Below are 27,027 nucleotides of genomic sequence, written 5' to 3' on the forward strand. Positions count from 1 at the left end.
GCAGTGAAAACATTTATTTTACAAGTTATCTTTATTTTAGGTCAACATTCAGACATACAAGATGGAGATCACCGTGGGAAACCATCATAACCCTGCAGCCTGGCCCTCAGGTGTGCACGTGGGAGTCAGGGCCCAAGGCACCCAGCTCCACCAGGTCCACTCACAGGACAAGACCAGTGTGGACAATGCCTTCCATGCGTCGCACTTAGTTTTAAAAAACAACATAAATATATTTCAGTACAAAGTGCCTCCCCTCATTTAGTATGAAACGAACCTATTTTCCAGGGAAACAAAACCTACAAAGGTGTGCCTGCCCTTCCTGGAGCACTGCCCCTCCCCACGACCCCCCAGGCTGACCTGTGATCCCAGCAGAGACTGTGTAGAATGCATTTTGGTCACTGATTGTATTTGATGCTTAGAAAGTTGGTTTTAAATGTTCCAAAGTGGAAAGGGTTTCTACCACCTCCCAAATGTCACACAGGGACACTCACCTGTAGTTAAGGTGATTGTGATGGGAGGGCCCCCAGGGATGGGCACCCTACCCTGGAGAAGCTGACAATGGCCCCCCCAGTGTGCTCAGGTGCCACGCCAGCCATCCACACAAACTCGGGGTACATGGCAGTGTCAGTGGCATCTCCTGTGCACCCAGCAAAGGAGCTCCTGGGACCCTCCTCCTGCCCCGACTCGCCAAGAAACAGACGCTGCTTTGAAGCCAACTTTTATTGTACTTGCTGCTTTGCCACTGAACAGCAGCAATCACACCTGCTACATGATATATACATATACACATATGTACACATGGAGACACCCCCACTGCCCACACCTGCAGCCCAGACAGTGCCAACGTGCCAGTCAGGACGGTGAACATGTAGCTTCGCCAATTTCACAGGAGGAAGAGTCACAACCAAAGGAACGAACAAACAGGCCAGTCCTGTGTCACCTGGGTTCATGGCTCAGAACACGAGAAAGGAATAAGATCAGTCACTTGTTTTACACCTGTCACACCAGCCCCTAGAAGGACGTGCTGAGAGCATGGGAAGGACAGACAGACCCCCACCCCACCCCCGTCTGCCCAGGCCCCTCCCGAGAGCCTGGTGTGGAGGAGGTGGAGCATCTCGCCAGACTGCCGGCAGCACCAGTGTGGGCTCCTCAGGCCTCAGCTCATCTGGCACAGATTGCCCACGTTAGAACGGAGGGTGGTCCTAGCAGGGCCTGACCCCGAGCAGGAGCCTGGTGAAGAAGCCCAGTGGCCGACAGCATGGAGATGCCGTCTGCCCCAACCACAGCCACTTCTGTATGCTTCCTCTAACAGGTCCCAGCGGGTGCGGCTGCGCTGACTGATCGGACAGCGAGGAAGGCTCACACACTGAGTGGTAACATCTAAAGCAGTTTGAAAAGATGATAAAGCCAAAAGGGAGACGAGACGAGACGAGACACCTCACTGAGCGGGACAGAAACCTACACACCAGCAGCTTCGGTCGGACACCTGCCAGTGCCTGGCGCAAGCTTCCCACAGGTCATGTCAGTGCTGCCAGATCCTCGGGGCTCCCACTTCTCTGGCTACCCAGCCAGCCAGCCCTGCCCTTGGCAGAATGGACGGGGTTGCTTGTGCGCAACACCCCTGGGACACATGTACTTGCTGCCATCTGATACCAGCACTGGCCACACATGGCCCCAGCTCTGGGTGGCCCTGGAGTAAGGCACAGGGTCGCCCCCCCACTTAGCACGTAAATGGGGTGCCTCTACAGACTCAACAACTCTGCTCACCAGGGAAACAGACCACACAGGAAGAGGGAAGCACACCGGGACCTGTCTTGAATGAAGCCGAGGCCTGGAAGCAACCACAGTAAACTCTGGAGGGGTCCTGCCCTCAGGTCAGGCACAGGCAGTCCCCACCACCATCACAACCCATCTAGTTTTAACAAATTCTGCAAAGACCTGCCCGTCTTTCCCATGCTCCCCAGGGGGCTTCATGTCTCTAGAAAAAGATCAACAAGATGCTGTAACTGGCAGACACCTACAGGGACGCACTGACACATGCCAGGCCTGGCTGGGTGATTTAAACTGGGCTCTTGGTCATTCTGGGGAAAAGCAACTCATTTCCTAAGTTACTTCCAGGAGCATCCCAAGGCGGACGGTGGCCTGCAACACAGGACAAATCCTGAGGCTACAGAACTCGGGTCAGCACTGTTCTCTGCTCCACCCTCGGTCCAGGTGGGTCAAACAATGAGTTTCTTATCCTTTTAGGAGAGGCCTGGTTTCAGCAAATTAGTTCTACCTTAACATCAGAGTGCAGATGCCCTCTGACCGAACGTCTCATGATCACTACAATGAGTGAAAAAAAAATACAGGACCAAACAGTGGCCAGGTCCCAGGGCTGGCCTGCAGGAGGGCCAGCAAGGAGGGGCCCTGACACTGAGGGTTCTGCCAGACCCGCCCGGCTGTCGTGCACCAGCTCTAGCCTGATACTGCTGTCCCTCCCAGCCAGCATGACCTGCCGTTGGCACAGCCTGGGGGCAGCAAGGGCTGTGTGTGTGTGTGTGTGTGTGTGGGGGGGAGACGACAGTGGCCTCAGAAACTCATTCTGGTTTGTCTGAGCCAGGGAACCACATCGCCCAGCCCTCTCCACTTGTCCTTCACTCTCCTGGAAGTTCATGGATATGCAGCGGAGCAGCAGCTATTACATTCATCCTGCAGAAACCAGGCCCACTTGGGCCTCCAGAGGCTGGGTGCAGGGCCACAGGGAGTCTGCTTCAGGGCACATGGTAACCCACGTTTCCTCAACCCCTGCAGCAGAGGGTACCACCCACAAGGTCTGGGACAGACAAGAAGGACCAACTCCCAGCAGTTCACAAAAGGCTCTACCCAAGACAGCAGAGACAGCAATGAAGGGCTCCCAGTCTGGCTGCTGATTAGCAAGCAAAGGGCTCCCTGGGGCCCAGGCCTCCCAGACCAGAGTGTGCTTTTGATCCAGTGGGTCCTTCCCCAGGGCCCTGATGTCTCTAGCTCTGGCCAGGGAGGAGCTGAAGAAAGAGGGTGGACGGGGCTCTGGAAGCAGAGGAAGCTGGGCAGCAAGGCGCCACCACAGCCTGGACTCTCAGTCTGACTGTGACCAACTGGGCTGCTGCTGCCACCACTGTGGTGCTCAGATGTCTAAAGACAGTTATGAAGAGGCACAAGGCCTGGAGGAATGTGGAGGGAGATGCAGAGAAGGGAGAGGGGAGACTGCCAGGTTGTGGCTGTCATGCCAGCTGGTGGCACAGGGGGCTCAGGCTAGACACAGAAAAAGGTGGTCTCAGGAGCCTCCCACAGTCCCTGCGACACACCCTCAGAAAAGCCCCATCACAAGGCCACGCATACAAGATGAACAGAATCTGTGCTCCTGCCCTTGCCACCAACACCATGGGGACATGACAGTGCTGAGAGGCCCTGCCTGTGGCCATCCTGACGGACGAGACCCCATAGCTCCACAGGCAGCATCTGCCCAGCCCAGGAGCACAGGGGGAGAGAGCGGCCCCTCTTGCCTGCTGGGGACACCAGGCAAAGTGGCCAGCTCACTGCAGAGACCTGACAGAGGGCCCCAGGCGGCACCGCCCTCAGTCCACACGGTCACACCGCAGCACGCCCACAGCACAGACAGACATAGAACAGAACCCCACACATGCTATTAGAAAAGGGAAAAACAGAAGACGGCGACCGTAGCTAAACTGCTTTAAATACTGCATGCTACGCACTTCACGTGTCAGGGGTTGGTGAGCAGGCGGGCACAGAGGCAGGAGGAGCCCCTTCCCACAGCCAGAACGGCTCCCTTCCCACCTCTGTGACTACAGTTCATGATTCTAAGGTTGAAGTGGCCAGGTGCTGATTGATCCGCAAATCACAGCTTCTCCTGAACTTAATTGAACCCGTCGGTGTGGTAGCTGGGGTGAGAGTCGGCCGTGAGCTGGGTGGTCTCTGTGGCGGATGCTGGCTGTATGACAATCGGCGTGTCTGTGGCCTCTGAAAAGCAATCACATGCGTGTTCAGCACACAAGGACGGTGGCCTCACGAGTGCACAGTGAGCCCCATCAACACGTCTTCCTGTGACAATGCTCTGTAGCCGGGTCACTCTGCTGGGGTCAGAGGTGGCAGGACAAGTGCTGGGAGGGGAGAGGCTATTTGCTGACCTCCCCCCACACAACGTTCCTCGTCACCTCAGGCCACCACTAGCCCACGGCCCGCCCCACATACTTGGTCCCCGGGCACTACGGCTACTGCAGCTGGCGGGTGGGGACAGCCCTCTGCGTCTGCTTTTACCTCCGTGTCCACGTTCACACCTCAACGGGCCCAGCTGCCACACAAACATCCCGGCACCGTGTCAGTGCCCTCCTGTTTGACAAGACAGGTTGACACGGTTGAGGGCCCATTCTGGCGCCGCCCCACGCACCCAGGCTGGGCCCTGGGCGCGCACTCACCCCGCTCATCCGACTGCAGCTGTGCCTCCAGGTCCTCGGGGGACACGTAGAACTCGGTCTCCTCGCCCTCGGGTGCCTTGGGCTTGCACTTGCCGCAGCAGCAGTTGAAGCAGCAGCACAGGCAGCAGCAGCAGTAGCAGCAGGTGAGGAGCCCGCAGAAGACAAACAGGGCCTGGGGGCGAGGCAGGTGCTGGCTGGAGCTGCTCAAGACCAGGGACCCCCTCAGGGCACCCACTCCACACCCCTAGTCACCCAGTGAGAGGAAGAGACAGAGTGCTCCTATTCCCTTCCAGATGGAGGTGTGTAAGAAAGGACACGGGGGTCAGGAGAGACAGAGTGGCCAGGTGTGTAAAGAGTAACAATTTACAAAGGGAGGACTGCGAGCTGCCCAGGTAACAGTGATGGGGCTGCCGACAGTGCAGCACCCTGGCATCAGCCACATCCTTTGTCCTTACCCATGACAGGGGCTTTGAATAAAGGAGAATGTTAAAAAATAAAACAAGTAAATACGTCCAAATTGTCTCAAGTTAGATTTTACATGAGTCTTCCAATAACAAAAAGATATCTGTGGCTCAGCTGTCGTGGCTCAGCAGTTGAGCATCAACCTAGGATCCGGGAAATCGCGGTTCGATTCCTGGTCAGGGCACATGCCCAGGTTGTGGGCTCCACACCCAATCGGGGGCATGTAGGAGGCAGGTGATCAATGACTCTCATCATTGATGTTTCCACCTCTTTCTCCCTCTCCCTTCTTCTCTCTGAAATCAATAATAAAAAAAAGACATCCCTGCTCATGATGATGAGTTCCTATCTCTCTCTCTGAAAACTTAGGGCAGTTCAGGAAAATTGTTAAGTTGACAGGCAGACTACTCTGCCTGCACTCCCATGGGATAAGCGGGGCTGGCAGCTTGCCAGCACTGTCAGGCGTGCAGAACACACAACCATGCGGACCCAGTGAACCCAACACCCTGCCCACCTCGCCGGTCAGCTCCATGCCCCTCACCTTGGCCCACCAGCTGGACAGCACAAAGTAGGTGTTCACGTTTTCCTCCCCAAACTGCTCGGCCACATAGAGCCCCAGCGAGCCGTACTTGTCGTAGATGTTTCTCTTTGTGGCGTCCGTGAGGATGGCGTGCGCGTTGTTGATCTCCTTGAACTTTTCTGCAGCCTCTGGGTTATCGGGGTTCTTGTCTGGATGATATTTCAAGGCCAGTTTCCTGCAAACGAAAACCATTTCTTGGCTTTCTGCTTCACGTCGCCTGCTGGATGGGGGCTCCAGTGGAAGAAGCGTGTACCCATTACCCTCGTTTGCCTCCTCACCACGGAATTCAGGAAGTCAGGTCAAGAGAAACCTCTGCGATCAATTCCAACTCTCCACAGTGCGGATGCAAACGCTGCCCTGCCCTCTAGCGTCTGAGCAGTTAACTGCACTTGCTACACACAGTGACAGGCAGGGGTCTGATAAAGGCATTACCGCGTGTTTAATAATCACAACTTCATCAATGAAACCGCACCTAAGGGTTAAGTTCAGGTTCAGCCCGGAGGCTACAGCAGGGCAAGCCCACTGTCACTACCTGTCACTACTGCATGAAACTGAGTCACTCATTCAAAGTCCAACAGCCCCTGCTCAGCAGGTCAGATCTCCTTCCCCACAGGCCTGTCTACTCCAGGGTAGACAGTCTGTGAAAACATTAATGTAACAGTTTTAAGCTATAAGGGAACACATTACATATACAAAAATGTTAAATACTAAGTTGGCCAAGAAAAACTTAAAAAAAAAAAATACACGGTGGTTCTTGGTGGCTGCCAATCACACCCACGAGCTACAAGGTCCTGGAAGTGTGGCCCCCTACCGATAGGACTTTTTAATGTCGTCTGAGGTTGCGTTCTTGTCCAGACCGAGGACATGGTACAGCGATTCTCCAGAGGTAGAGAGCGAGCGCTGTCGCTGGTCGGCCATGGTAGGCTAGTCTACAAGAAAAATGCAAAGAAAAATCAGAAAGTATAAAGTGTACAGGCACGGCACTCAACCACAGCACAGAAGTGTGGGCAGGGGTCCCACCAGGGTAAGGGCAGTTTTCAATCGTGCATACAGAGGGCTATAATACAGCTACCCCATGTCACCGGTAAAAATTAAGTGGATTTATTGTAACCCCTCGAGCAGCCTCTGAGTAAAAAAATGCAGAGAGGTATAGCTAAAACACTAAAAGAAAAGTGAAGAGATTGTCAGAGTGGATAAAAATGTAAGACCCAACTATATGCTTCTGCTAGAGACACACTAAAAAAACTATCAGAATAAAGGAAGACAGAATTAAGGGGAGAGACAGAAAACTCCACAGCCACAAAAATCTTAATACTAACACCCCTTTCTTTGAAATGGACAGAACAACAAAAGAAAAAAAACCCAGGAACCAACAATCTGAAGAACACTATCAACCACTACAACCTAACTGATTCTTACAAGATGTCAACATCTACAGAACCTACACTTTTTAGAAATCGCAACAGCCCATGAAAAGACACTCAAGTCCACCAGTCATTTAGGAACAAGACACTTGCACGTCTACTAAAACAGCTGTGAGAAAGCGCTGGGCACACCCAGTACTGCTGAGGATGCGAAGCCACATGAGCACATGGTGCAACCCCTCAGACAGTCTGGCAGTGGTTCGATCACTGGCCCTCGGGCTGAAGGGTCCCTGGTTCGATTCTGGCCAGGGGGACGTATCACTGAGTTGCAGGCTCAATGGGGCCAGGGCGCATGCAGGAGGCAACCAATCAATGTGTCTCTCTCACATATCTATCTATCTATCTATCTATCTATCTATCTATCTATCTATCTATCTATCTATCTATTTATCTATCTATCTATCTCTCTATCTCTCTCTCTCTCTCTCTCCCCCCCCCTCCCCTGTCCACTCGCTCTGAAAAGCAATGGAAAAAATATCCTCAGATGAGAATTAAAAAGCCCCAAAAAACCTCACCCACCACGGCTCTTACCTACAATAATGAAACCTATGCCCACATGGACTTACACAGAGGTTCGCAATGGCTTTATTCACAACATCCAAACTCTGGAAACAACCCAAATGTCCATCAGTAAGTGAATGAAGGAACAATAGGGGTCTATTCAAGCAGTGGGAAACACTTGGCATAAAGGGAACATGCTGCTGACAGACACAACACCACGGCCGACACACAAGCCCTGTCTTGCAAAGGGCCAGGCCTGAGAGCCAGTGAGGGCCGCACAAGAAGCTCCCGCACACATGGCATCATCCAGAGGGGAGACGGATGGCGGCTGCCTGGACGTGGCAGACGGACAGGATTACAAAGGGCTCAGGAAGCTCAGGAACACTGGTGCACACCCACCACAGAACCCAGTACGGACCATTTACTCAGCAAAACACAAAGCTGCGGAGGCACAGATGACATAGGCCTCACAGAGGTTCACATGGAGGGGAGAGGTGCGAAGGGGCAGCAGCAGGGCCCTATGGTGTTGGTGTGTTCAGTATCTTGGCCCTAGAGGTGGACACACAAACCACACAGGTGAGAAACTACAGCAGTAACACACACACAGTCAAGTTAAAGTGGGGAAATCTGAGTTACATCAGTATCCTAGTTGTGATACTAAACTAGTTTTGCAAAAACTCTGGGAAACAAGGTAGTGACTGTGTTATTTCTTACAAATACATGTGAATCCATAATGATCTCAATTAAAATGACAATTAACAGCAAATTTCTGGACCAGCTCAAGGCTACTTGCTTGGTCTAGACCATTGAATTAAGTCTGAAGTAGAGACAACAGGGTGTATTGCCATCAGCAGCGAAGGCCGGATCTACATCACCAGCCACAGGGAAAGGCTCCTTCTAAACTAGTGAGCAACTAAGTTACCTTCCTCACAGCTGAAGTCAGCAAACAATAAGAAACTGCCTTTGCAGGAAATACCGAGGCGGGCTTCAGTGATGCCCCTAAAAAGGAGGCTTCAAATCTCTCTCAAAAAAATCTGTCTAGCAGGAATTCGAAAGGCAAAGAATACAGCCAACTGAGAAAAAAGGCAATTAAAGATGAAAGAAAATAGCCAAACAAGAGCTGAGACAAAACTTGTGTGCAAAATAAGGCCCCCCTGAGTGCCAAGGCCATACCTACACCCCCAGGAAAACTGAGACTCCAACACCAAAAAGTTCCAACTGTGGAGAGAGAAAGATTTCCAGCCTAGAATTCTACTGTCAACCAGTTTGAGGTCAAAAGAATGCAATGCAGTGTCTGAGGACAGGGCTTCTCTGCACCCCACAGGACACTCTGTGGAGGAAGGAAGCCAAGGAGGAAGCTCGAGGGAGTGGAGGGGCTGGGGCCCATGGCAGGGACCAGGCGCTGCTCACACTCTGCCTCCTCCCCAGGCCTCATTACAACACAACATGCCAATGTTAAGTGACAGGACACTAACAACAGACAGCAGGAGGGAGCAGGGGTAGCCAGCCAGGGTGTGCCGGGCCCCTCAACTCCCTCCAGGGTCCACCTGGACCACCGGCCTGGTGCCTTGAGTCCAGGGGTCAGGGCTCCCCGCCACCTCATGAGGCAGGTGCTATGTCAATATCACCGCTGAAGAGACGGAAGCACAGAGGGGGGACGTTGGGATCTGAACTAAACAGAAGGGCATGACCTTTTGGCCTAGGGACACCAGCTAAGCCACCTGGTCCCTTCCTGAGCACAGAAAATAAAACAAGTCTGCTTCCAGCGAGAGACGATGTGTTGGGATCAGGATTCAATGATTCCAAGGCCAGTCTGGGAAAGTCAGTGCAGGGCTCTGGGTGTCCTTCATCACTGTGGATGGAAACAAGGACATCCACTGCATGGCTGGGCGAGCACAGAGTCAGGGGACCCTCGGTGAGATGCAGCATTTTGGTTGATGTTGACATGGCGTATTCTGGCCAACTCTCCACTACTAAGTACTGGACCATTTTAACCCACACAGAGAACCACAGCCCCACAAGTTTAACTCTACCCCTATGTCACTGTTTGGTCTTCGGGAACCGTTCTGAAGACCTCAAGTGAGACAAAATGTATTTTATTCTCACTTACTCAGGGCCTGCTAAATACTTGGCTGCTAGACCCCATCCACAGGAAAACATTGATAATTAATACTTTTACATCTGCTCTATAAAAGCAACTAACTACATCTAAAACTCTAGAGGTAGCCAGCTACTTAATCTGCGTAAAGAGAATCCTCCCGATGTCAGCGAGGGCACCGGGTTTCTGAATCCCCTGGTCCCAGGCAGAACCCCCTAAGGAAAACCAGCCACACCCAGCTCAGTCACTAGGTGAGCTGGTCACTCCGGTTCATTACTTGTTTCTTAATAGGTACAGATCACAGACTTTCAAAACCTTAGAATTTTCTTAGTTTCAATGAATTGCCAAACTTTAAAGGCTAATACTTACTTAATAAGAAAAAACATCTCCTCAAACCCAGAGTTTAAAAACAAAGCTGTTGCCCTTCATCACTGAGGGTGACAGCCCTCTGTCTCTCTGAACTCAAGCAGCAAGATCTGTAACAGCCCCACACAGGGAGCAACATCAAACATTTCTGGCACAATCATATTATAACCAGGCAAGTTCTCCCAGACAGGGGAGCAGACAAGTGCTCACGTGGATGTGAGAGCTGATGGAACAAAGAGCTTCCAGGATAACCACTTGGTGATCAAATCCAGCCAGTGAAAAAACAAACCAAAGAAGTTAAAATGGAAACCGAGGTGAGTCTGCAGGCAGGTGCTGAACCCCGGAAAAGCAGGGACCAGGCTGGAGAGAGGCAGGAACGATGGCGCCCAATCCAAATATAAACATCTCGACCTAAAAGGACAGAGGATGCAGTGGGGGAAGGCAGAGCCCCCGCTACCCAGCAGGGTGAGTGACGCTGTCTGAACCTGAACCTGTTCCCTCATTAGGGGTGTAGGTTTGGCTGTGAGGAGGGAGCAATTTCTTCATATCAACTCGATATAAATTTGTTTGCCCAGTTCAAGCAAATGCTTTTATTTAAAACGTTGCATGGATATCTCTAGACGGTGTCTGGTAGTTTCTGGGAAGAAGAGGGGGCCAGAGGCTCACACACTTCCTCTTTGTGCAGACCACTTCTTTCCCTAGCTCTATACCACTGCTCGAGTGTTAACATCATGTTCTTTTCTAGGATTTGCTGTATTGTTTGAATTTTTAATAAATCCATGTTTCATTTTATAAAATGACAAAGTTGTCATTGAGAAAACAAGCAGTACCAGGACACTGCCTCACAGTGCTTCCAGATGTCTGCAGCAGGGTGGCTTCAGTAACAGCACCTGTGAGATCACCTGAATGTGTGGGGCTGTCAGAGAACGGAGAAGCCCAGTTTGTCCCATGTGGGACCCTACTCTCCAATAAAAAGGCAACAGAGCAACACAGCAATGGAGTAGAGTGATCCTACACTCAATGTTACACAAACGAGCCAGACACAGAATGTTCCATTTATACAAAGACTAAGAACAGGAAAAACCATCTACTGTGAAGAGAACCTTCTAGGGTGACAGAAGTAGTCTGTGACTTAATTTCACAAGTACACACGTGCACCAAAACTCAGTGAACTTGACAGTTAGGACCTGTGCATTTCACTATATGCCAATTTTACCTGCATTTTAAAAGGGAGCAGCTGCACTGGCCAGTGCGGCTCAGTTGGTCGGAGCGTCGTCCTATGCACCAAAAGGTCCAGGGTTCAATTCTCGGTCAGGGCACATGTGGGAGGCAACCGATTGATGTTTCACTCTCACATCCATGTTTCTCTCCCTCCAAAACAAATAAAAGAATGTCCTTGGTGAGGATTTAAAAAACAAAAAAAGTTGCCCTGGCCAATGTTGCTCAGTGGTTAGAGCACTGGCCTGCAGACTTGAAGGGTCCCAGGTTCAATTCCGGCCAAGGGCACATACCTCGGCTACAGGCTTGATTCCTGACCCCAGTCTGGCACATGCAGGAGGCAACCAATCGATGTCTCTCTCACATAGATGTTTTTTTCTCTCTCTCCCTTCCACTCTCTCTGAAAAAACAATGGAAAAAATATCCTCAGGTGAGGATTAAAAAAAAAGTTAATTAAAAACAAAAGGGAGCAGCTGTTGTATTAGGGTATTTGTTTTCGAAGCCAATTACATACAAGAAAATCAAGGGAGGCATAAAATTCTCCAGTCTTCTAGAACAGGCTGCCACTGCTACAAACCTTCACTGGGCACAGCCACATCCACCCGCTCCTGTGATGTCTGTAACCATGAATAAAAGTAGCTGCTACAAACATTATTCAAACTGGAGTTTCATATTTTGAGTCAGAAGATGAAACAAATGTTGTCCAGGACAGAAATTACTAAATTTAAATTTTTACACTATTTTCACACACATTTCAAGCCAGATCTAGTTAGAGATGATGTGCACGTTTAAGCTTCATGTTCATCGGGAACCTGTCTTGTAACCAAAAGACAGATTTAACCCACAAATGAGAGGATCTTGTTTCACTGCGCGTGAAGGTGACGTTGGCAAAGAGGAGACAACAGTGGAGGAGAAAGTTCTGTGAGGTTCTTAAAAAATTTTTATCGACTGATCTGAGAGTGAGAAAGGGAGAGAGAGAAACATCAATTTGTTGTCTTCCATACATGCCCGGACCGGGGACCACACCCTGGGCATACGCCGTGACCAGAAATCGAACCCTCAACCTTTGGGTATAGGGGATGGCGCTCCAATCCACTGAGCCCCCGGCCAGGGCCCACCTGCTGTGTGAAGCAGTACCTCACCATTTTGTTTTAATTTAATTTCAAAGCCATATTCTGAGTCCCAGGTCAAGGTCTGGGAGCAGCCATGTCCACCCGAACTACACATCACAGGTTTATTCCCAGTCCTTGTTCCAGGAGGGCTTAACCCGGTCTTTAGGCTGGATTTTTGGTAACACTGCATCTTTAAGAACAAACACAGCACACCTACATGTGTCTGCAGTGTGTCCTGGTGCGGCTGCTACAAAGAGCAGGAGGCCTACCAAGAGCCAGGCAGACACAGGAGCAGGGATCTGGGGAGAGGAAGGTTTCTGGAAGACACCGGCTCACCTCCGTCTGTCCTCCCAAGCTGCTGCCAGGGGGCCGAGGCTCAGCTCTGCTCCCATCACCACCCCACTCGGGTGCCTCCCCGACACCCCTGGCTGCAGCATCATATCACAGGCCACGGCAGCCTCTCCCAGCACTGAGGCCCTGGGTTCAAGTTGACAGGACCAACCCCTCCAGGGCAGAGGCTCCCAACCTCCCAGCTCCCTCCTGCCTAGACCTCTGGGCCCTGCCCTGGGCAACCAGCAGAGCCCGCTGCCTTACAAGGAGAGGCTGGGCCCTCGGGCATATGTCTGTGACATTAGTTTGTTCAACAAACGTTTGTGAGGCATCTGCCATGAACCACGCTGTCCTCAAAGCTGGGATCTGGCAGCGAACAAAATAAGCAGAACAGACAACATCCCTGTCCTGTAGGCAATGTCTATGCCCCCTCAAAGACATAAAGACCACCATGGAACACTATGCATTCTGACTCCTGTGTTTGTGTGTCATCTAAGCACGCAGCAATGTTTTATAAAATGAATTGCTGTTGAATTCCACCTACTGTTGGGGGGAAAAAATCATGTGCTAACTTCCGAAGAACAGATACGAAACTATCTTAAAAGGAAGAAAGGCTGTTTCTGTCCTAAGTATTTCATTATGTAACTTTACACAAAGGAAGGAATGGAGTAAGTTAGATGATGCATAGTGATAAAGTAAACACCATGATCCCACCCTTCAATTTAAAAACTAGAAAACAGCCCTGGTCAGTGTGGCTCAGTTGACTGGACGTAGTCCGTGCACCTAAAGGTTGCCAGTCCAATTCCCAGTCAGGGCACATGCCTGGTTTGTGGGCCGCATCCCGAGTAGGAGGTGTGCGGAGGCAGATGATCAATGACTCTCTCATCACTGATGTTCCTCTCTCTCTCCTCCTCTTCCTTCCTCTCTCTGAAATCAATAAAAACATACTTTTTAAAAAAACAACAAACTACAATGAGATACCACCACACACCTATTAGAACAGCTTAAAAAAACCATGGCCAGCAACACCAAGAGCTGATGAGGGTGAACCGTGCCCACAACCTCAGGCCGTGGGGGGATGCAGAATGGGGCAGCCAATCTGGAAGAGTCTTAAAGTTCCTTATAAAGTAAAAAATAGACTCATCACACGACCCAGCAATCCCACTCCTAAGCATTTACCCAGGAGACAAGGAAATAGTGTTCACACAGAAAACCTGTTGGCAAATGTGTTTAACTATCAGACCCAGAAACAACAGATGTGTCCTGTGGACAGTGGGAGGTAACACAGGACAAGGGACACAGCCATCCCCACTAACCTGGCGACTCTCAAGACACCATGCCAAGCACAAGGTGAGTCTCTGGAAAGGACAAACTGCCGACACAGGACAGTGAGTGCCAGGTTAGGGGATGGCCCATATCCCCAGCAGGGTGATGGTTACACAAATCTCAGACTGTACATGAAAAAAGTCAGTTTTCCTGAATGTTAACTGAAAAGTAAAAGAGAAGAAAGAATCTGGGCTTGTATTTTATGTTTTGTTTATGACTTATTTTTCTAGTTAGTCATTTTCACTGCCGTTTGCAAAAGTATCACCAATCTGTGACACTGGAAATTAAATACAAAAACCCACTCCTTCACCACAAACAGTTCAGGAGGAATGATGCAGGGTGTGGAACTACCTGCAGAACTCCAGGGTCCCTGGCAGGCTTGACATGCCAAGGATGCCAGCTGTTGCCTGCTCCCGCACTGCACCTCCACAATGAGGTTCTGCCCAGCCTCCCGGGTCCACAACCCCCAAGCACTGCTGAGCTTAAGTGCTCTGGCAGCCTGTGGGTGGCACCTGCTGGCCACTGGGGGGCTGGCCATGTGTCTAGGACACCAATCCTTCACTGATCATAAATGCCACAAATATTTTAATTCATAGTTCTTTCCTCTTATTATGGTGTCTTTTGATGAATGCAAATCTTAATTTTTTCTATTGTGGTAAAAAACAGATTTCCCATCATAGCCATTTTAGGCGCATGGCTCTGGTGTGCTAGCTGCCACACACAGCCGCACCCTCACAGGTTCTTAAGTGTCCATGTAACTGAATACACAGAATCTTTGGGAACTTATCCACTTCTCCCCTCCTTCCTTTTTGTTCAGTAAATTCTTCTCAATCCCAAGGTAAAGTAAACTGTCTTAGCCCAGCCTTGCATGGCTCAGCAGCTGAGTGTCGACCTCTGACCCAAAAGGTCATGTTTCGATTCCAGGTCAGAGAACATGTCTGGTGGAGGCAGCTGATCAAAGACTGTCTCATCATCGATGCTTCTCTCTCTCTCCCTTCCGCTCTCTGAAATCAATAAAAACATATTTTAAAATAATAATAAGTAAGCTGTCCTATACTTTCTTCTAAAGTTTTGTCACCCAGAGGTGGTCAGCTTCACCTGGAGTTAGTCTGGTCATGAGCCAGCCCAGCGCCCAAGTCCCAGGAGCCCCGTGTGCCCCCAGCTCACTGCAGACACCTAACCATTGACCATGAACAACATGGTTCAAAGTGCATGGGGTTTTCAACAGACCTGCAAAGTTCCAACCCGTGTTGTTCAAGGTCAACGCTGCAGCTGGAAGTCCTCCCTGCAGAGGGTTGACTGCAGTTGTGGGGGATTTTCCATTGTGCAGGAGGTCAGCATCCCTAACCCCCACGTTGTTCCAGGGTCAACTGTATTCTGTCCCATTCTTAGCATATTTCATTCAAAATCTCTGAAGTTATCTGAAGTAGTCTTAAAAATTTTTACAAAAGCTACAAATTCCTTGGTATTTCTATAAACATCATTAAATAACACTACTTAAAACAACTGGTAATACAAACACCCCCGAGGCCAGGCTCTATGCCCTGAAGTCTGGGTGATGCCAGCCAGCAGTGGAGACATGAAGCAGCATGAAGGCCACACTAGGGTTCCTCACTGTTTCTTGGGGACACTGCTCCAAGATGCAGAGGCCCCCAGGGCCACCATGCCCACCTTCAGCCTCCCAGCTGCTATGGGTCATCCAGGGATGTGGCTGGACAGGCGGGGGAAGGAAATGTACTGGGAGCAGGGACCCTGGTCTAGAATCCACACTGTTTCTACAAGTGGAAGTAATGTAGAATTCCATGGATTTTCAGCAATAAACTCATAGACAAGTAAGTTCAAGCTTATGGACAAAACACAATGTCCATGTCTCTGCCTCACTGGCACAAAGGGAAAGGATAGATGAGACACGGAGGGAGGAACAAACACCGACATACTCAAGTCAGAAACGACTGTACTGCTGATGGGGCATGACCAAGTCCCACAGAGACCAAGGCAGTTATGCCAGGACAGGGGGAAAAAGGTGACTTGTTAGGTGACGAGTCAGGAAACAGTGGCACATGACACACAGTGACCACCAGCAAACCCCTCTGGGGAAGAAACTGCTGCTCAGCCCCACCCCCCATGGACCCAACCCTATAGAAGGAAAACTCTGTTAAAAACAAAAATACAACCAGTGTCTCAAGACAGCTATGTCTAGTCCTTGGAGAAATCTTCATTTAAAATCCAAGATGAACTTATAAGACTCCACAGCCAAAGAGCACTAAAGAAGCAGGTGGGTCTGGAGCACCTATGTCAGGAAGGGGGCCAGCTAACACCAGTGCCAGGGACAGACTCACAGCACAGAGAAAAGGCTCGGAAAACTACCAGCTTGAATGTATAACTCTGAATTTACTATTTATTTCAAAATAAAAAAATAACACACTGTGGATCAGAAGGAACTGGCCACCAATTAACTCCACAGATGTATCTAACAAAGTTATCACCCAGTCAACAAATGTGGATGGCATGAAAGAGGACACTGTGTGTCACAGTCACCTGTTACCTTTATTCCTAACGTCAAATGAATTTCAAATGTAAATGATTCCTAAAATCACTGGAAATATAGGAACCCCCAAATATTTCACCTTTCCTCCTTAACTCTGAGGAAAAAAAGCTACAGTGACAGCCTTAAAACAGAGGAAGAGCCAGGTCGGAATGACTGAGCGGGTGAGTACTGACCCATGAATCAAGAGGTCACTGGTTTGATTCCCGGTCAGGGACAGGGTTGCAGGCTCCATCCCCAGCAGAGGCCGTGCAGGAGGCAGCCGATCAATGACTCTCTCATCACTTACGTTTCTTTCTCCCTCTCCCTTCCCCTCTCTGAAATCAATAAGCATGTAAATATATATATATTTTTTAATCTTCACCTGAGGACATTTTTCCATTGCTTTTCAGAGAGTGTGGAAGGGAGGAAGAGAGAAACATCGATGTGAGAGATTCACGTCGACTGGTTGCCTCCTGCACACACCCTGACCAGGGCTGGGGAATCGAGCCTGCAACCAAGGTACACGCCCTTGGCCAGAATCGAACCCAGGATCCTTCAGTCGGCAGGCTGACACTCTAACTACTGAGCCAAACCAGCCAGGGCAATGAAAATATATTTAAAAATACACATTTTTTTAAAAAAGGGTAAAAGGGATCACTTCTTTAAGGACAACCTCCCCCCAATCTTCAAAGTGCAAGAGAGGCAATGAACCTAAATCCCAGGCCAAGGAGCACACCTACCAAAGAACAGCACTGTGCTCGGTCACAAAGAGTGTCCTGTATCCTCAAGTAAAAGCCTGCCCTCCTGACTCACAAGGTTAACAGGGAGCATGGAGCCTGACCACCAAGGGCTGAGGGCTGAGGGCCGCAGCAGACACCTGAGGAAGAGAAATGCCTTGATGCTAGGCCCCACCGCCACCCAGAACCTGGATTCCTAAACTGTAAAATTGCTCCTGACAAAACTGTGAACTGAGCCAGTGCCCCAAGTCCATGGAGAGCACTTGGTAAATGTTTGTTGAATTAATTTTATCAGTAGTAGTGACTTATATCCAGAAACCAAACAAGGATTTTGTTTAGTAAATTGATGCCTAGGGTGCAATAAGTCAAAAGAAAAGAGGCAGGAAGTTGAGCAAAATAAGTATAGATATGTATTTAAATCGGAGAAGTGGTCATCTCTGAACCAGAGCAGTGCCCATTCCCCAGTCCTGCCTCCCTGCCTGTCATCTGAGGTGTCAATAGCAGGGAAGCGAATCAATGACACAAATGAGGTCTGATCCCTGTAAAGAGACCCTAACGAGCTAGAACCCTCACCCCACAACACAGACGACACATGCAGGACATTTCCACCAGCAGGGCACTGAAGCCAGTAAGGACTCACCTGTGCACTACACGAGAAAGGGAGGTTCTAGGACAACCACCACCATGACCATGATTTCCAGAAAACCTTAACTTATTACCAAGTCCAAACACGAAACCAGACAGTGGAAGACAGTGTTTCTCAAAAAAGCAAATGAGCATTAGGGCCTTTTGGTGGTTGGTGCTCTAACCTCACAAGACCTAACATCTCAGGACATTAAAGTATTTTTCTTTTCTTTTTTTATTTTTAAAGATTTCTTACTGATTTTTAGAGACAGAGGAAGGGAAGAGGGAAAGAGAAACATTGATGTGAGAGCACAACATCAATCGGCTGCCTCCTGCATGCCCCCAACTGGGGATCGAACCTGCAACCTGGGCACATGCCCTGACCAGAATCACTGGCAACTGTTTGGTGCATGTGATGATTCTCAATCCACTGAGCCACCTGGCCAGGGCAGGATCCCAGGTACTTTTCAACACGGGCAGGCACCTGCTGTTCCCAGGCTCTCTACCAAGGGGACAGAGGACCAGCAGGCAGACCCGGAGACCCTGAGGGACTGTCATGAAGGAAAGGGCACAAAGTGATAGACAACCAAGTGCAGGGTCCACTCTCGTGAACGCTACCAGGAAAAATGTTCTCGACATTCACACGTGAAGTATTATGGCTGCAATCAGACTGGCGGTCTCACAGTCACTCAGTTGGGGACAGTGTAGGCTAAGACGCCTACTCAAACGTTCTGGGAGAGCCCCAGGCCCAGAGCAGTTCATGGTGACGCTGACAGTCAATGACCCACCATGCTGACTACAGCTCCGCCCCCACCAAGGGGACTACATGGGCCAACAGGGCTGAGTCCAGAGTTCATAAAATGCCAGAGTTGAGGCCACGATGTCTTCTGCATCTGTAACAGGTACACACCTCGAAACGCACCTGTTGGAAACAGCAGATGTCCCCGCACTGTGACTCCCTGGTCCCCAGGCAGATGGCTGTAGTGCTTCCCACATGGTGACTGTCTCCCCACAACCATGATAAGCATCAAACTGTTGCCCGGCCGGGCGGGCTCAGCAGTTGAGCACTGATCAACCTATGATCCAGGAGATGGCGGTTCGATCCCCAGTCAGGGGCATGCAGGAGGCTGCCGATCAATGACTACTCTCTCAAGATTGATGTTTCTCTCTTCTCCCTTCCTCTCTCTGAAATCAATAAAGATATTAAAAAAAAAAAAAAGAATCAAACTGTTTCACCAAATCTGGTCTGAAACCAAGTGCAAGGTGCACCAATCACACTCTGACAGGCAATCTGTGAGAGCTGCTTGATGTCAGAGGCAGTGAGTGTCAAAACGCATGCATAGCCCTGCTGGTGTGGCTCAGCTGGCTGAGTGCTGTCCTGTGTACCAAGAGGTCACCAGCACATTCCTGGCTTGATCCCCAATGGGGGGAGGGCAGAAGGCAGCCGATCAATGTTTCTCTCTTTCTCTCCCTTCCTCTCTCTAAAATCAAAAACATATTTTTTAAAAAACACATGCACACACCTTGAAATGGAAAGGCAGTACAGCTGTGACACAGCTTGTCATTACTGCTGCAATTTTACTGACACAGCAGCTACAATTTAAGGAGTTCACTGTGTGCAGGCATCACACATGCTCTGAACCCCAGGGAACTCTCCCAAGAAGTCAGCTCGATAGGTACCCAGTCCGGTGGGTACCTGGAATCTGGCGGTGCCACTGACGGGCTTGGTGACCCGGGGAACTACCAAACACCTCACTGTCGTCTCCTCTGTCCAATATGGACAGAAACAGTCTCCCACAGTGTGCCTGTGAGCCAGCCTGTGTAAAGTGCTTAAGCACCAGCTACTATGACTAAGATCTCCAACTGACAGATGAGAAGACACACTGAGTGATCTGCTCCGGGCCTCAGTGCTGGGGATTGGTAGGGTTGCGATTCACATCCAAGTCTGACTCCCAAGCACTGTACAATCTGACTGACTCTCAGTAACCGTTGTACAAATGGCTAATTCTTCCCAGCCCTGAGCACAGATCTTACCTTCTTGTACATTAAGCTTTATCTTAATATGTACTTTACTACCCCTTTACTTATTTTTAAATAAAAAAATATGCATATGCCCCAGCCAGGTGGTTCAGCTGGTTAGAGTATCATCCCATATACCAATAAGGTTGCCGGTTTGATTCCTGGTCAGGGTACACACTTAGGTTGTGGGTTCAATCCCCAGTTGCGGTGCACATAGGAGGTGATCGACCAGGTTAAGAAATGCCACAAGTAGCCCGGCTAGGCGTGGCTCGGCGGTTGAGCATTGGCCTAGGATCCAGGCGATCGGGTTCATTTCCGGGTCAGGGCACATGCCCAGGTTGTGGGCTCGATCCCCAGTAGGGGGCTTGCAGGAGGCAGCCAATCAATGACTTTCATCATTGATGTTAATCTCTCTCTCTCTCTCCCTCTCCCTCTCCTTTCCTCTCTCTGAAATCAATAAAGATATATTAAAAAAAAAAAAAAAGAAATGCCACAAGTAAAAAGTGCACATCACAGGCTCTTGTGAAGGTTTGCATATTTCCCCAAACTAGAGCATATCGGGAGCAGGCCCCTGACATCCACACATCTGCATCACAGCCCACAGCTGCCAAGACAGCCCCCTCAGATGTTCCTATAAAGGAAAAGCTGCATGTGGGAGGATGCTGCTGGTACCAGTCCATCAGGGAGACCTGACCAGGCATGCCAGGCCAGAGGAAACTGCACCAGCATTTTAAGAGCTGCAAATCCTGTGTGTTGTCACTTTTATGTGTGTGATGGTTATTTGTGTGTATTCTTCAACACCACACCTTTATACTAAGGTAATATGTAACTCTCAGTTTCCTTGTCTATAAAATTGGATAACAGGCACCTTGCAAGGCTGCCCTGGGGATTCTGGCTGATGCACGCTGAGTAACCCATGCCTGGGGGACGTGAGGCATCCTCTCAGCAATTTCATGAGAAACATACTATTTCAAACAGGGAGCAACTTTACTTGGACTAGTTAAGAAATACTTCACAGATAACTGTCATCCTTAAACTGTAGACTTTCCAGTTTCATCTCAAAATGAAACTGAACCATTAAATTTTATGTTATAAAAGTGTTAACTTTGCCTGTGATGAGCCTCATGATTCAAAGTATAAGATGAATACAGTCCAATAAAAATCTTTATCCAGAACACAACTTCTTTTTTAATTTAAAAAAAGAGATGATGACTGGTTTCATAAATTTAAGCAAGTCCATTTAAACTAAACTTTTTATTTGTAATTAAATTGTCATTTTATCTCAGGTTTCATTACTCTTTATTTTACCAATATGTATCTAAATTCTTACTTTGAAGAAAACAGCAACATTTACAGCAACCGGGAAAAAGTCCCAGATTTTAATATCAAACCCTATAGCAGTAACTAAATGAGCACCAAAATATAAAATATCAAGTGTTAAAATCCCATGTGGGTGAAGAGGAAAAGACATGCTGACAGGATATAAACTTGGTAGTATATGGCAAAAATTATAAAGTCTGTACTCTCTGACCCAACATTTTTCCTTAATTATCTTAGAGAAACCCTCTCACAATAAAAGACACTCCTATTTAACAGAGAAAAATTAAATGGGGTTGCCTATCTAGAAATCAAACATTTGCTACGCTGCTAATCCTTTCCAATAATAGAAGTAAAAGAGTAAAAGCCAGCCCTAGCTGGACTGGCCCCATGGCTAGAGCATCGGCTGTGGATGGAAGGGTCCCAGGTTCAATAACAGCCAAGGGCACAAACCTCAGGCTGAATCCCCAGCCCCATGTGGGAGGCAGCCAATTGATGTGTCTCTCACATGGATGCTTCTCTCTCCCCCTCCCTCCCGTCCACTCTCCCTGGAAAGCAATGGAAAAACTATCCTTCAGTGAGGATTAAAAAAAAAGAGTAAAGGCCGTCAGTGGCACACGCCCTCTGTGCAGCGGGGCACTGGTCACCCCTGCCCAACGCCTGCAGCTAGGGGGGCTGTGCACCTCCAACCCTGAGTCTCCTCCATTACAACTGGGGCCATCTGCTGGGAGCCCGAGGTCTTGGGCCCTAAATCTGAATTCAGCCCCACGGTTAGAATAAGACAGGAGATTTGGTTCTGTTGGTGTCACAATAACACATGTCCCCGCACCCCATCTGAAAAACAGCGCACATGGCAGGAAGAGCTCTCTAAGAAAGGGGCTGGCCCGCGTCGGGAGCAGGGTGGGGCACAGCTGATAGGGCGCTGGTCAGCATTCCAATCCTCTGACTCCCAGAATGCAACTTTATAACCAATTGGCACAGAATTTCTCCCAACACAGCAATGGAGACACCACATGACTGTACATTTCACCCTGTAAACCACCGTGTTTGCTGGTGACACATGTCCAATGTAGAAAAGGTAAAAGGACAATAAAATTAAAAATAACCCATGAGGACAAGTAAAGTTCCTTTACACTCATATATTCGAGAAATAGTCACAATCACTCACAATATATCATGTTATTTAAAAATATTATCTGTTTAATATACAAAGGTTTCTGCCACAGAGCTAAGTTTTGAAAGCCATTTGTGTAGATACCTGGAGAAGACTCTGGAATTAAGTGACTCTTTAATGTACACAGGTACATTAAAGAAACTACTGAAAAGGAAAGTACTTAGGGTGCGTGCCATTTTTGTTGACACCCAACTGGGGGCTCACTCCATACTCCCTCTTCAGAATGAGATGTTATATTTCATTTTGCAATTTTAGTGTTAACTACCAATATGCTTGCAGAACTCTAAGAATTTAAAACAATTTTATCTGCAGAAACTTAAATCTATTCGTCTGCTGGTACCAAGAACTGAGGCAGAACATGCTATTTCACTGGCACAACTTAGGCAAACAAAATTAGTCTGAAGAGTAAGGGAAGACTAAATCTAAACTAAAGGCTGTCTGGTAATCTAATCCTTAAATCTTTGGTGACCAACAGACTAGCTGCTAATCCTCTTCAGGGGATGTTATTACCTACAGGCGAGGCTAGTAATTCCCTCTCACAAGATACAACTGTCATCGTTTTTTAGCATCTTTGTTACTTATATTCAGGAAGCGGCTGATGAGGTATCTTTCCATTTATCACCTCCTGCACTCCCCCAACCTCAGTCAGGGCAAGTACGCTCATCTCCATGGGGCCCATCATGGGAGCACTAGCCTTGTCCTCTGTCAGGGAGGAAATCCTAATGCAGACTCCACTGACACATGAAACAGGAGGACTATGACTGAGCAGGAGGTATCTGCAGCCCCAAACGCTCTGATCTGACCATTTAATTAGAAGATACGAATGAGCCTCATTTTAGGACTGTAGTTTTACCTGTGGTACAGAGAGCACCTGAGACCCATGAGGGCACCATCAAGGACCTAAGAGTCTCCTCTTTACGTCTTGTGCAACAACAGGTCCCTTGAAAAAAACACGGGCATCTGTTTCCTCACTGGCCTCACCCTTTGTGGCTGAGATACAGTCTGCCTAGGGCATTACACACTCCACACCCTGCACAGACTACAGAGTCCAGGAATTTTCCAAGGGCCACTGTACCTGTGTGCATCACACTCATCTTACTCTCTGACTTTAGAAGCAAACTCGCACTGCAGATAAAGTTCTACCTTATCACAACCCCCGGCCTCACTGCACTTAAGTCATTCATTCAACAAATACCTGCACCTCAGGGCAGATGGGAGCGTGGGCTCTGGAGACACACCACGAGTGGTTTGTTATGGGATTCTGCAGCGTGGTCAGAAAAGGAACCCATACTGGAGGCCTGAACTCAAGGTCCAGGTCTGAGAGTGAGCAAGGCACTAGTCTGCAGGGTACTGCATGCCAGAGCACGGTGGCACCCTCCTTCTGCAAGTGAGGGGAACTCCAGGACAAAAACGGCTAAGAACCAGCAGTGTCCATTCAGTCCATGTGCACTGACAGCCACCTTTGAAACACAAGAAAATCCACTTGCTGTGAGTGAACCTGGGCATGCAGTGAAAGTCCAGACAAGACTCATGTCCTTCAGTCCCAAAGCTGTCACAGCAGCACAGCAGTGAGTCTCGGGAACAGCTCCCTTCCACGTAGCTCTTCAGAATACTCCACTCATCCACTTAATCAATAAATGTCACCGAGTATTAAGACTAGCACGTAGGTTTTTGTTTTATGTGGGGGGGGGGGGGCACGGACCAAAGACCAAGTTTCTAAATGCATGTCTGATTTTAAAACCTTTTTACTTTGAAATAGGTTTATAAGCCGAGTAAGTTGAAAGGCTTACAAGGTGATCCCAAGTACCTCTCCAATCTGCTTTGTAGCTGTCCTTTCCCAAAGGGCAGGGGACTTGCCGCAGACCTCCCTCAGAACCCATACCCCCAAGGGCTCAGTCCCAGGTGGCAAGGTCATCATGTCTATCACACAGCTGTCACTGGTTCATCACTTTCACTCATTCAACAAGTATTTAACTGGGCACATACTATTGCCAGCAACTGCTCTCTGCAGCAAACAGCCTCCCTCCCGACAGACCCTACCTCACAGTAAAACACGAGTGTCACCAATATTATGAAGTAGGTCAGTGCTGTGGGGAAGTCCGGGAAGCTGGCCGCAGGGAGCAGAGGGAGGAAGCAGGCCTGCGGGCAGAGCACGTGACTGTTCAGAGAGGGCGAGGAGGCCCAGGGGTGGCGAGACGTGAGTCGGGCCGTGGCAGGAGACAGGTCGTGGGGGGCCTGACGGGCACCCTCCCCAGGGGTTCCCATCCAGAGGCCACACGGGCTCCACAGCAGGCGTCCCTCAGCAAGGCTGGAGCCGTCTCCACAAGCCGAGTCTGCGCTCCACACAGCCCCTCGGCGCCCGGGGCCAAGGGGTCCTGCGACACTCCTTCAGAGTGCAGCACGGGTCGCCGTGCCACCCACGGTGGCCGACGGGAGGCAGAGCCACCTGCACGCCCGAGCAGCGCCGGCCCTACGGCCCGCGGCTGCACCGCCTGCCCCCGAGCCTGCGCGGCCCCGGCCCCGGCCCAGGTGCAGGGACAGCCACTCAGTCACCGTTTCCAGAGGCCCAGACACCCTGGCTCCTCAGTCGGCGCCTCCGTGACAGGTGCCGTCCGAAACTTACCGCAGCCTGCCCCGAGCGGGAAGCGACCGAACCGGGCCGCGCCGCCTCCCGCCGCGACGCGCTCCGGGGCCCCGGCAGGCGCCGGCCACTGGGCCGCGTCCCCGAGCCAGTCTGGGCCCGAAGCCGGAAACAAAACCGAGACTCCTGCTTCCTCTCCCCGCGCGACACACCGACGAATTCCGAGAACGCGTCGCCGAGGCCGCGGGACGGGGTCCGCACTCCGCGCTCGACGCACGAACAGGAAGCCGCGCGACTCTCACAGGAGGACCGGGGGGGCCGGGCCGGGCCGGGCCGGGGAGGGCGGGGCCCGGGCGACCGCACCGACCAGGAAGCTCCGCCCGGCCCGCGACCCCCGAGCGCGGCCCCCGCGGGTGGACGCCCGCCCGCTGCGCCCCGGGACCCACCCCGACAAAGGCACGCGTGGGGCCGGGGCCGTGCACGCCTTTCCGCCCGCCCGGGGCCTCTCCCCGCCGCGGCGGCCACCGGCCCCGCCGCAGCAGCCAGCCTCCGGGAGGCTCCGCCCCCGCCCGCCCGCCCCGGCCCGGCCCGGCCCGGCCCCGAGGGAGGGTCGCCGCCATTTCCGGCTGCGGCGCGCCGGCCCCCACCCCGTGCCCCGCACACACGCGGCCCGCCTCGCCGCGAGCCGCCCCCCGCCCCGAGCCCACACCCCTCGCGGGCCCTCGCCCCCAGGCGTCCAGCACGCGCCGCCGCCCCCTCGCCCGCCGCCCGCCCGGCCTGGCGGGAGGCCCGTGGGCCCGCCGCGAGCTCACCTGTCCGCGCGCCCTCGCCCGCCCGCCGGCTCCGCGGCCCCGCGGCTCCGCTCCGTACGCTGCTGGGCAGCCGGCACGCGCTCCTCACCGGGGCTGCGCCTCCGGGACCCCGGGCAGAGGCGGCGGCGGCGACGGGGCAGCGGCAGAGGGCGCGGGAGCGGCACCGGCAGAGGCGGCGGGGGCGCGCACGCTCACGCACGCACCCGCACCCGCTCCGGCGCGCGCGCCCCCGGAAGGACGTGGGCCCGGCCGGTTCGCAGCCGCGGGCGGGGTTGGCCGCGCGTGCGCCCAGAGCGCCGGCAGAGGCCCCGCCCGCGGGGGCGGGGTCCGAGTGACAGCCGCGGGCGGAGCCCCCGGAGCTGTGGGCGGGGCTCGCCCGGGAGCCGGAGGCGCCGGCGCGGGCACGGGGGCACCCAGGCGGGCCGCGGTGCGGGGCGAGCCGCACGGAAGGGGTGCGGGCGTTCGTCTTGCGGCCGAGCCCGTGCGGTGCGTTACGTAGGATGGAGAAAACCTAAGTGTCCTCGTCAAAGGACGGGGGACAACGGGTGGGGGATGGGCTGCGCCCGCCGCCCGGCCGCGGGGAGGCGCGTGGGCTCGTTTCTGGGGCGCAGAGATGGCGCGTCCTTCCCGCTCAACCACCGCTGCCCCCTGCCGTGGTCCAGCCGCCGCCCGTCGCGTGGAAGGGCAGGAGGACCACCCTCCGCTCGCTCCCCTCCCGCCAGGTGCCCCCGCGGCATCCACGGGCGCCGAGCGAGGGGAGCGCTGCCCTTCCCTCTGCAGGCGCCGGGAGTGGGGGTGGGGGTGGGGATGGGAGTGGGGGTGGGGTGCGGGTGGGGGTGGGGCTGGGAGGCTCCCCCCGCCGCCCGCCTTGCCAGCGTCACCGCCCTTCACCTTGGAAGCCGCCGAGCGGACCTGCCGTCAGCGCGCCTGCCTCGCCTTCCCCTCTTGCCCCACTGGGCGTTTTCCACTCAGAAACCTGATGACATCCAAGGCTTCCTACGACACACTGAGTAAAACCCACAGTTTGCCAACTCTGCCCCTCTACCTCTGCCCTCTTCTTGCCATCATGCTGACCTTGAACCGTCCAGCTTGTCACAGGCTCGGGAAGGGGCAGAGAGCTCAGGACATCTCCTGGCAGTCATTAATACATTGTGCAACGTCAAGCAGGCGCAAGAAAAGGCCCACGAAAACAAAGAAGCAGAAAGGCCAGATTGATACCTGCATCTCTTGATTCAAGAAGATGAGAGAGTGCCTTGGCTGGTGTGCTTAGTGGTTAGAGCTTCGACCTGCCCACAGAAGGTTCCAGGGTTCAATTTCCGGTCAAGGGCAGGTACCTGGGTTGCAGGTTCAATGGTCAGGAGGCAACCA

The 27,027-nt window shown here is 51.6% G+C and overlaps 1 protein-coding gene across 4 annotated transcripts; it reads right to left on the reverse strand.

The window, feature by feature from the left end:
* On the reverse strand, positions 1-25,875 carry DNAJC5 (DnaJ heat shock protein family (Hsp40) member C5). 4 transcript variants are annotated; one of them, XR_013999731.1, is made up of 6 exons: positions 25,660-25,875; positions 6,305-6,422; positions 5,455-5,668; positions 4,455-4,626; positions 4,297-4,368; positions 704-3,999 (listed from the first exon to the last, which is right to left on the reverse strand). XR_013999731.1 is itself a non-coding variant. In XM_081149691.1 (5 exons), exons 2-5 carry the CDS (start codon positions 6,409-6,411, stop codon positions 3,896-3,898), a joined length of 597 nt encoding a protein of 198 aa, XP_081005817.1. In that variant the 5' UTR covers positions 6,412-6,422; positions 25,660-25,870; the 3' UTR covers positions 1-3,895. The 4 variants fall into 4 exon arrangements, 2 of the variants coding, with proteins under 2 accessions (XP_081005817.1, XP_081005818.1); XR_013999732.1 differs by lacking the exon at positions 25,660-25,875 and adding an exon at positions 24,890-25,143; XM_081149691.1 differs by lacking the exon at positions 4,297-4,368 and having other exon boundaries at positions 1-3,999; positions 25,660-25,870.
* Positions 25,876-27,027: the final 1,152 nt, after the last annotated feature.

Source organism: Miniopterus schreibersii (assembly GCF_964146895.1).
Source record: "Miniopterus schreibersii genome assembly, chromosome: 10".
NCBI classification, from domain to species: domain Eukaryota; kingdom Metazoa; phylum Chordata; class Mammalia; order Chiroptera; family Miniopteridae; genus Miniopterus; species Miniopterus schreibersii.

Bases quoted from the DNA above. Each gene is read 5' to 3' on its own strand.
- DNAJC5 (XM_081149691.1), bottom strand. From the start codon at position 6,411: ATGGCCGACCAGCGACAGCGCTCGCTCTCTACCTCTGGAGAATCGCTG. The intron at 5,669-6,304 runs GTAGGGGGCCAC...TTTCGTTTGCAG, and splicing joins GACATTAAAAAGTCCTATCG to GAAACTGGCCTTGAAATATC. The intron at 4,627-5,454 runs GTGAGGGGCATG...CCTCGCCCCCAG, and splicing joins TGTCCAGCTGGTGGGCCAAG to GCCCTGTTTGTCTTCTGCGG.